At 34.8% G+C, this 10,600-nt stretch overlaps 1 protein-coding gene and 1 non-coding gene across 2 annotated transcripts; both read right to left on the reverse strand.

Annotated features, from left to right (window-relative positions):
• Positions 1-1,249: 1,249 nt before the first annotated feature.
• On the reverse strand, positions 1,250-2,543 carry LOC110653383 (auxin-responsive protein IAA30). Its single transcript, XM_021808985.2, has 4 exons — positions 2,370-2,543; positions 2,080-2,279; positions 1,894-1,993; positions 1,250-1,785 (listed from the first exon to the last, which is right to left on the reverse strand). The coding sequence occupies exons 1-4, from the start codon at positions 2,537-2,539 to the stop codon at positions 1,734-1,736; spliced, it is 522 nt and encodes a 173-aa protein (XP_021664677.2). The 5' UTR covers positions 2,540-2,543; the 3' UTR covers positions 1,250-1,733.
• A 5,442-nt stretch (positions 2,544-7,985) lies between these two features.
• On the reverse strand, positions 7,986-8,093 carry LOC131183534 (small nucleolar RNA R71). Its single transcript, XR_009151583.1, has one exon. It is a non-coding gene; the product is annotated as a small nucleolar RNA R71 (small nucleolar RNA).
• Between the last annotated feature and the right edge of the window lie 2,507 nt (positions 8,094-10,600).

Raw genomic sequence — 10,600 nt, forward strand, 5'->3', positions numbered from 1 at the left:
GAATTATAGTACAAAATCAAAATTTAAATTGCAAATAATTTCATTAAATAAATTAATGCTTAAACTCGCATTCCAATTTCCAATTTCCAAATCCCAAATCTAATCTTACAGAATAATATGAAATGATAGATGAATTCAAAATTTCAAATCCAAAGCACAAATTGTATCTCAAATCTCTCTAGTCTGTGGCTCCTATGAGGAATTGTCGCATATCTAAAAATTAAATGTTCGTAATAAATATATAACTCATATCTTCAATTAATTAGGAATAATCACAAAAATACGTAAAAATGAAAACTCTGGGTCAATACAGGAAAGAGGGATCGTTCTACTTCTATGGCAATTCTGAATCGATGCACAAAGAGTAGAGAGTATAATTACTCCTTCTGAGGAAAGTGGGAATAGAGGTCCATCCTGGAGGAGGTGCAACATGCGAATAAGAGTGAAGCTGTGATCTGCGACATTTGAGAAGCAGCGAAGTTGCAACTTGTTAAGAATCAAGAATGAGATACGAGAAAGGAGGAGTCAATAGCAAAACAAGAGGAGGGAAAACCAGAGATTTAAGGCAAAACCGAGTAAATGATCGATGGCAAGGATACATGAGAATTGAAATTCTAAGGATGAAAGAATCAGAATATGAAAAAAAAAAAAAAAAAAAGGAGAAGAGAAAATGAAAATGAAAGAAATTATAAAGGGGAAATTTGCCTTTTATAGCTAGATAAAACGGTAATGGATTATATAGGGAAATATTGATTCGCTTCGGTTAGTTATTTTTGATTGAATTAATCAAATCGAGTATAAAATTAATTTTTAAATAATAATTAAAATTGAATTAAATAATAAAAAATAAATAAATAACTTAAATTAGATGAATTTAATTCGATATTTCAACTAAAATTAATTTGTGCTTATCGTGTTGCTAATCAAGAATTAATGCCTTTGAAACCCAGAACACTGCCAGCATTTAGACTCCATCAATGTATGGAAACTCCTAGCATGTTCAATAAATTATGGGGTACATTTAATATGAACTCATATTAGAATTAAATATTTATATTGAGATATATATATAATTAATTAAAAAATATATATATATAAAGTACACCTTAAAAAATTCAATTTAAAGGTGAAAATATTCATCTTTATATGAGCTTGAACTCTCTGTAAATACATCCTAAATTAATATATAAAATAACAAATCTCAAGTCACCAATGAAATTAAAAAAAAATAATAAAAAAAGACTCCATGTATTAATGAAAATTATTCCACATTTTCTTAACATTTTCCCCATGTAGTAAACCCAAACAATTCAACATTTTCTTAGCATTGTAAACCCAAATAGAGAATAACACAGTCACCGCCAATATCCTAGCTCAAATCCACACCTTGGTGATTAAGTCCACATTAGGAGCCAGAAGTCCGGCAGCAGAGTGATGATGCCTATAGCTGCTCTATCAAGAGTACATTCCGGGGCAAGCCTGATTTGCCATGCAGATGAAAAGCCCAAGAGAACCCACTAAATTAAAGGGGGTGCTTGTTGATGGAGAAACCCCAACGATCTTGTCTGCAGGGATGGCCTTATCGATGAATGTCCGGGTTAGCGAAAGCAGTTTAAACTTTCTAGGAATGTACACGTCATTCTCAAACATTTGCACTACTCCTAGCGATTTATTTCCAATGATCCCCAGGTGAGAAAGAAACCGAGTTCATAATTTAGGATGAACCAAAAGCATTAGATATCTGCCCTTGTGATCTTCAATCTCCTCACAGAGGATAAGAACATCCTATCAGACAAAACAAAATTATGGGAAACAAATAATCCATTTATCATGCATAATTAAACGAAGTGATAAAATTAGATAAAGTAATCCAAGTAAAAATGTGCAACTTACTCCCATGGTACGTCCCCAACTATCAACCAATCTCCTTCTTTGTCTTCATATGTTAACACATGGTTCTGCTCTGAATGTTCATCTCCATCCATTTCAGCCCCTGCTTTGGATCAAATAATGCACAGCTTGTTACCACAATAATTCTACACAGGACTAAAAAGAATCACAAAAAGGAAGTTACTTAACAGAGAATGCTAGTGTTGAACATATGATTAAGAGTCCTTATCAAGTCATGGTAACCATCATGGGCTAATAGGTCCAGTTTTCTGCCAATTGGAATGCCTTCCATGTAAACCTTGACAAAGAAGGTAGCACTATTGCACTCATTTTCTTCTGCTGCTAATTCCTTCTTTAGAATAGGCTTGATAGGTGGCCAATCTGACTCACTAACATTGGATTAATCCGCCAAAAAAATAAGTAATCTACAACCAGAATTACATGAATTCTTCAAATGGGTGTTCAATATAATTATGTACCTTGGTATAGAAGGATTGCCTTGTTGAGAAGTTGAAATGCTAAGTCCAAGCCTAAGATCTGTGCTAAGGTCTCGATTTTGCTGATAGAGAGAAGACGACCTACTTGTAAGAGCTGGGTAATTGCTGCTTTCAAGCGAGGATGAAGAACTAGTAGAGCCTCCTCTACCCATATTTGAGATGAGAAATACGCAGAAGCCGCCACATTACGTTCCATTTTATAAATACAAGTGTGATCAATCCTGGTATGAGAATCAAGTGGGCCCATGCTTTGCCTTGATGTAACTCATTGGCCCGACATCTACACGTGTAGAGTAGGATCGAATTAGGTTGTCATGATTCTAATTCGAGCTTGGATTCAATGCGGTTCATGTGGCAAATACAGTGGCTATTTCCATGTTACTAATGTCTTTTACATCAATTATTGTTGTAAAATGCCCACAAATAGTAAAGCGCTGCATCTCCTGATAATATATTTTTCTACGTAAGAAGTAGAAATATTGTCATTGGTGTCTAGGAGCAATGGGCTTGAAAAGATGAATGTAGACAAGTAAGACACAGTAAGGCATTGGAAGTCGGGGCCCCTTCTAAACAGCATTGAAGTTAACAGTGAACAGAAAATCTGATTTCAATGTTCAATGGATTAGATTATCGTGGTGCGCATGAAGGGCCTTGGATACAGTTTCATAATTAAGGGTATTGTATTGGTAGTGGTGACTGGTGAGGCTTTATGTTGTTCCATACAGTGACAAGCCCTTTGTGACATTGTATATATCCACACACGCATATGATAGATTAATTAATGGGATATATATGCTTCAACATGCAAGAAAAACATGAAACATCACATTTCATTGTCCCTTATTTGAAAAAAATTATATATGTATATAATCAGTAAGATTCCAGCTTTTAGTTATTTCAATTTGTTTTGGAAATATTGGTTTATCTTAGGGAAGAATTTTTCATAACTATAAATGTTGAGAAGGGTTGAGAACCGTTGTCCTGCTAATTATCAAATTTCAGATTCTTGCATTACATGGTCTTAAAACTGTAGGGAACAAGATGAGAAATCCTTACACTGACACTGTAGAATTTGGGAACACAAGGAAAAGAGACGAGACAGAAAGCAAAATAGCATGGATGCATTCTCCATTTCCTCTTTATTCAACAAGTCGCCCTCACGTGTCAAAAACAAAAAAAGCGCATATATATGTATGCTCCATCAGCTCCATGTTTCTTTAAGGTGAAGGGGAACAAGAAATCTTGCTTAGAGCTAAAGATATGGACAAACGCTAGAAAGGAGTTGGAATTAAAACAAACGAGGGAAAAAGAAAAGTAAATGTCTCCCGCCGCCCCTACCATGTTGTTGCTTGGATTGGCCATCATAGGACTTTCGCTTGCTCCAAAGACTTTTTGGACTCTATCCCACTACTCGTGTTTCAACCTGTAGTTACTCCCATTGAACTTTTTCCACCTTCTCCACTGGCCTCGCCATGTTTGTTCCTTGGACCAAATCCTTTTCCTTCTATCCCAGCTGTGTGCTTCCATCATCATGTCTAGTTTTTCATTTTTCCACCAGTCAAAACTTGAGATTGCCTTTTATTTCCCCACGATGGTGCGTCTTCCAGATTTTTGGCCCTACACTAGAATTGCTTTATGAACCTTTTTTTTTTTCTCTGATAAACAGTAAAGTAATGACAGGCTGAGGAGTTTCAAAGTTCTAGACAGCTGGCCCTCTGGGTAATTCACCAAGGCTAGACTCTAGAGCTTGATTATTGGCAGCCTATTGCCGAATGCTGTGCTCCACTAGGGTTTAAGGTGTTGCATTTGAGGGCCGCCAACAATACAATCAGACACAGTTGCGGCTCTGTGAAGCTGTGAGCCTGTGACTGGTAACTAGGTTTTTTTTTTTTCTTTTTTTAACGAGTGTAATATTATATTTATTAAAATTTATTAAATATATTTATTTATTATTAAATTTGCAATAAAACTTATCAATATTACATAAATATATCACTTAATTTTTTTTATGTTATTGATAAGTTTTATTATAAATTTAATAATAAATAAATATATTTAATAAATTTTAATATGTGCAATAATAAATAACTGTTAAGCTATCAGTTGCGTCTCCATCTCGCTTAATTAGTGATCAGTGTCCGGCTGGGTACCTCACAATATTGGACCTTCTGGCTTCAAGTGCCTGCCACTTCATTGCAAATAATTAAGGGGCCGCCCGTAGGGGTTAGATTTTCGCAAAGGCTATGAAAATTTTAAGCCACTGCATATTTAAAGTGTACTAGCATTACTTAACATGTCAACCTGCAATACCACCACAGTTAATCAGGACCTAGAATTAGAGTGGAAGAATTCTGCTTTTCATGAAATGCAATTCCAGTTCCAGAAGTATTACCTTGTTGCAATTGCATCGGGCAACATAGCAAGTCCCTTTCTAAAAGATCCTACTGTTTGGCCCTTCGGTTTCGGTAGAAGCCTGCAACGTAACTACTAAGTTTCAGAAATTAAACATACACTGAAACAACAAATGATAAGGTCTGCTCAACAGACGTGGACAAATCTCTAGGAGGCTTGGGCGTTTTATTTCTTTCCTGGATTGTTTTGAAAGTGGGGCAAATTACTTAGAGGAAGTAAATGAAAAAATAAATTATCAAAAGGTGGTGACATATAAATTATTTATCAAAAAATGATAGGATTTGATGATTTGGTAGAGAGAGAGACTCTACTATAACTAGCGTCTAGGTGTTTAGAAAAAATTAAATAACTTTATAAGGACTAAAGTGAAAAAAAAATTAAAAAATAACCTCCCAGCAGGATGCTATCTAGGGTAGCGACCAAGTGCTGTTCTGGCACACAAAGATTTTCGCATAGACTAATCTGTAAAAAAAATTAATTAAAAAATATGGCTAACAAGACGCTACCCTAAGTAGCAACCTACACCTGCACCATGTCGAGTGCCTGTGCTGTCTTGTCTCCCCTGCCTAGTCTGCTTGTATGGATCTGTGTGTGTGACTATTTGCAAATGGACACTACTAATAATCACGTCTTACTGCCTCTTTTGACGCGATTCCTCATCGCACGGTGTGCCTGACAGTGCATGAAATTGTCAAGTTTTATGCACACAGCAGCTTAAATTCACTCCAAACATCTCCCCTTTTGTCTGTCCGATGTGACACATATATCTTCCTGGTTAGTGATAAACACTCTTAAACATTTCATAAATCAGTTTCAATTCCTTTCGTCTTCACAATCAACAATAGCCCATGCAATGAAAAATATATAGTTGATACATGCATTTTGCATAGTCATTTAGGTTTAATTTCATGGCCATTTTATTTAATTGTTAGTCACTTTTAACTAATTTTATTAGTTATTTAGATAGTTTTTCATGATTATCAATTTTTGGATTAATTTGTAATTTTACTTTGTTTTGTAGGAAAAATGGTATTTTTGAGGGACTTAAAAAGAAATTTTGCCAATGAGGAGTGATTTCTACAGCCAAAGATGTCAAAAACAAGTTTGAAAGTTGAAGTATGCAGTAGTCAAATTACGCATAACTTGCCGCATAAGTTGTACAGTTCTGCACAAGGAGAAGAATCAATTTTTCCATTCTTGCTGAAATCTGCATAAGTCACTGTATAACTTATGCAGACTTACTCCTTGCTTATGCAGCTTCACACAGAGAGCCCAAAAACCTGCCGAAAATTGCATAAGGGACTACATAACTTATACAGTCCACTTATGCAGTTTCATAGAGTCTTCATAATGAGCTGGCAGAAGATTCCCTCATGAAAACTATACCTCAAACACACCATTTTAGGGCTACTTGTTAGAAAAAAAAAAGATATAAATAGGCCCTTATCTCAGTTTAGAAAGGAAAGAGAAGACAAAAAAGAGAGCAGCAGCAAGGGAAGAGTCAGAAAATAGAGCAAAACGTCACCTCTCCATTTCTAAACTAGATTTGGAGTTTCCTTCCTTTCTTCCCTATTTCCTACCTTTCTTGTATTGGATTTCTTAGTTCTTAGCATAGACTCAAGTTTTATTTCGATGTTAACTCAGAATTTCTTGTAAATATTATGGATAGTGAGTAGTTTTCATTAGATTCTGAAGTTGGGATGTAATATTTGAGATATTTTATAGATTTTGATTGGGTAATCTATATTTTGTGGTTTTAATAAGTTTTATTCATTTCTTGTGTACTCAATGACATGCTTAGTGTAGGATCACATTAAGTATTGTTCTTAATCCATGGTTGAAGCACTGAAAGGAGAAAACCTTGTGATAAATAATCATGAAATTGGACTTAATTAACTTAGATCTATAAATAGACTAAGGATTAAGAGGATTTACAAATTAATTAAGAAACTTAATGGATCTTGATTAATTTTAACTCCACGAAAGTAGGATTAGATTGATTAAGGCACTCTTTGTCCCACTCGAAAAAGTATTCAAAGGATTTAAGAATTAATCTCCTTAAAACCTGTAAATTCTTTAAGATTGGGTAACCAATTTAAAAATTCCAAAATAGCTTGAATATAAACTCTCGAACTCCAGAATCGCCTCTTTTATCATTTTTAATTTCTAATCGAATTTAATTACTTGCCATTTTAAATCTTGCCATATTTCAATTTGCTTATTTTAATTTGATGCAAATTTAGTTAAATCATTACATTGTTGAATAGATTATTAATTTTGCACATATAAATTTCACACTTAAATATCTATCAATTTATTGCTTTAATTTTAAAAATAGTTCAAATTAGTTAATTTTTATATAAAAAATTCGATCATTAACACAACTCCTCGTGGAAACGATATCTTTTCTATATTACTTGTACGACCCGTGCACTTGCGGTTGGGCCACATCAAGTTTTTGGCACCATTGTCAGGGAGTTGTTTGTTTAAGATTGAATTCTTGATTATTTTAGTTGTTTATAGTTTTATCTTTGTTATCTTTTCATTTTGTGTTTGTTTGTTCTTTTTTAGATACTGTTAATCTTTTATGAGAAGAGCTAGAAGCACAAGTGATACATCCTTATTGTTTAATCCTGAAATTGAGAAATTTTGTAGAGCCAACAAGAAAGAAACCAGAAAAAGGAAATAAGCCTTGAGAGCAATTGAAATTGAAGCAGACATGGCTGATGAAAGAATTAGAATTGGTGGTGATAATGCTAGAAATGATCGAAACAATGAAAATGCAGCCCAAGGTGAAGAAGTTGTAAATGCTAATGTGCCTAAGGGAAGTATGATGGATCATGCATTTCCTCATTTTGATGATTTGAAAGAGAGTATAGCAAGACCAAGAATTGATACAAATAGCTACAAGATGGATTTTGGGGTTCTGCAAATGATTCAGAATTCCTAATTTGGGGGACATCCTTCTGAAAATTCACACACACATCTAAAAAAGTTTGCTATGATTTGTGATATGCAAAAACAACTTGGAGTATTTAATGATGCAGTAAGATTGAAGCTATTCCCATTCTTTTTGAAGGATAGAGCATTAGATTAGCTTGATTCTTTACCTCACAACTCTATTACAAATTAGGAGCAACTCACTGATGCATTTCTTGCACAATATTTTCCACCTGGAAAAACTCAATAATTGAGGAATCAAATGACAGCTTTCAGACCAAGAGAAGATGAAACTCTCTATGAATCATGGATGAGATGGAAGGAATTAGAGAGACAATGCCCACATCATGCCATTCCAAAATGGATGATAAATCAAAATTTTTACACCAATGTTACTCCTACAATTAGAGGGATTATTGATGCTCAAACAAGAGGATAATTTATTATGAAGCATAAAGATGAAGCTTATAAGCTATTGGAGAAAATTACAAAGAATACTCATCTTTGGAGTAGTCTAAGAGGACCAGCTCCAACTCAAAAGAGGCAAGCTGCTGGAATGTATGACCTTCATCCATTCAACATGATTAATGCAAAGTTTGATGCACTTACAAATGTTTTGGCTAAGAAGATGGAAGATTTAAGTATGTTGGTTAGTTCATCATCATCATCTGGAAGTTCACAACAAGTTGCTTATACAGAAGGAACTACTAGCTGTGGAGTAGACTATGGAGAGCAAGCTGCATATGTTGGTAATTATGGAAATAAACAAATGGGGAATCCTTACTCTCAAACTTATAATCCAACTTGGAGGAATCATCCCAACTTTTCATGGGGAAATCAGCAAAATCAAGCCCCAAATCAAAATCTTCAACCACAACAGCAACAAGGAATTCCATATCAGCAAAATAGGTAACTATTGCCTAATTTTCAGCAGAGAAACATAAATCCTGCACCTTCACCTTCACCAAAACAGCAAGAACAAAGTTCTACCACAGAAACTTTATTACAACAGATTCTTGCTAACCAAACTAAGCATGATGAAGAGATGAGAGAGATGAAAGCAAGGCTAGAACAGATGCAAACACATAACAAAATGTTGGAAAATCATATTGCACAACAAGCATCTTCCTCAGGTACCAAGTCTTTTGAAAAACTTCCAAGTCAACTGAAAAACCCAAGAGAGCAATGTCAAGCTATTACTTTAAGAAGTGGGAAGGTTGTAAGCAATGAGAATAGTGAAAAAAAAAGAGAAGAGAGAAAATGAGAAAGAAATTGATGAGAGTGAAAAACAAGAAAGTGAGAGAGAAAGTGCAGAAAAAGGTAAAAAGAAAATCGAAGAGAAGGAAGAGAAGTATATACCTCCAGAGCTTTACAAACCACAACTTTCCTTTCCATAAAGATTTCAAAAAGCCAAGCTTGATAAGCAATTTTGGAAGTTCTTGGAGATTTTGAAGAAGCTATACATAAATGTGCCTTTCACTGATACTCTTTCACAAATACCCTCTTATGCAAAATTTTTAAAAGAAATTCTCTCAAATAAGAGGAAACTTGAAGACCATGAAACTGTAGCTTTGACAGAAGAATGTAGTGCCATACTCCAGAAGAAACTTCCTCCTAAGCTCAAAGACCCTGGAAGTTTTTCAATTCCATGTCATATTGGAGAGTCGTGTTCTACAAAAGCTTTATGTGATATAGGGGCTAGTGTTAGCCTTATGCCCCTCTCCATTTATGAGAGCCTCAATATGGGAGATCTTAAGCCAACCCACATTTCTCTTCAATTAGCTGACAGATCAATTATGTATCCTAAAGGGATTTTGGAGAATGTGCCTCTAAAGGTTGGGAAGTTTTATATACCTGTTGACTTTGTCATCTTGGACATGGAAGAGGATTCTAATATCCCAATTATCTTGGGAAGGCCTGTTCTAGCTGCAGCAGGAGCATTGATTGATATTAAGGGAGAAAAATTGACTCTTAGAGTTGGTGAAGATCAATTGGTTTTCAATATTAATAACACCATGAAGAAGCATCATTCTGAAGCTGATACTTGTTTGAGAATTGATATCATTGATGAGCTGGTTGAAGAACACTTCAGAAAGAGATATTCGGAAGATCCACTTGAAAATTGCTTGGTCATGGAGGAACAACCCTCATATTGCTGCATATGCTCAACATTTAGAGGGTAGTCCACCATTTATTTCTACTCTAGTTTTTCAGCTCACACAAAAGGAAAAAGTCGAATCTAAGAAACTATCATTCAAGGAAGAAGATGCACCTAAGGTAGAACTTAAGCAACTTCCTTCTCAGCTCAGGTATGAATTTCTTGGCCCCATAGCACTTATCCAGTAATTGTAAATGCAAACTTGAGCACTTTAGAGGTTGATAAGCTGTTAAGAGTGTTGAGGCAATTTAGGAAAGTTTTAGGATACACCATAGATGACATTAAGGGAATAAGTCCATACTTTTGCATGCACAGAATTATTTTGGAAGAAAATTATAAGCCATCTATTGAACATCAGAGGAGGTTGAACCCAAATATGAAAGAAGTTGTTAAAAAAGAAATTTTGAAGTTGCTTGATGCAGGGATCATATATCTATCTCAGACAGTACTTGGGTGAGTCCAGTACATGTTGTCCCTAAAAAAGGTGGAATGACAGTGGTCAAAAATAAAAATAACGAATTAATTCCCACCAGAATAGTGACTAGTTGGGGAATGTGCATAGATTATAGAAAATTAAATATTGCCACTAGAAAAGATCATTTTCCACTTCCCTTTATTGATCAGAAAGACTGGCTAGGCATTCTTATTTTTGCTATTAGATGGGTATTCAGGATTTTTTCAAATCCCTATCCATCCAAATGAT

This window comes from Hevea brasiliensis, chromosome 9 (genome assembly GCF_030052815.1).
Source record: "Hevea brasiliensis isolate MT/VB/25A 57/8 chromosome 9, ASM3005281v1, whole genome shotgun sequence".
Lineage (NCBI taxonomy): Eukaryota > Viridiplantae > Streptophyta > Magnoliopsida > Malpighiales > Euphorbiaceae > Hevea > Hevea brasiliensis.

Bases quoted from the DNA above. Each gene is read 5' to 3' on its own strand.
- LOC110653383 (XM_021808985.2), bottom strand. From the start codon at position 2,539: ATGGGTAGAGGAGGCTCTACTAGTTCTTCATCCTCGCTTGAAAGCAGC. The intron at 2,280-2,369 runs GTACATAATTAT...ATCCAATGTTAG, and splicing joins GGCAATCCTTCTATACCAAG to TGAGTCAGATTGGCCACCTA. The intron at 1,994-2,079 runs GTTAAGTAACTT...GATCCAAAGCAG, and splicing joins GTTCAACACTAGCATTCTCT to GGGCTGAAATGGATGGAGAT.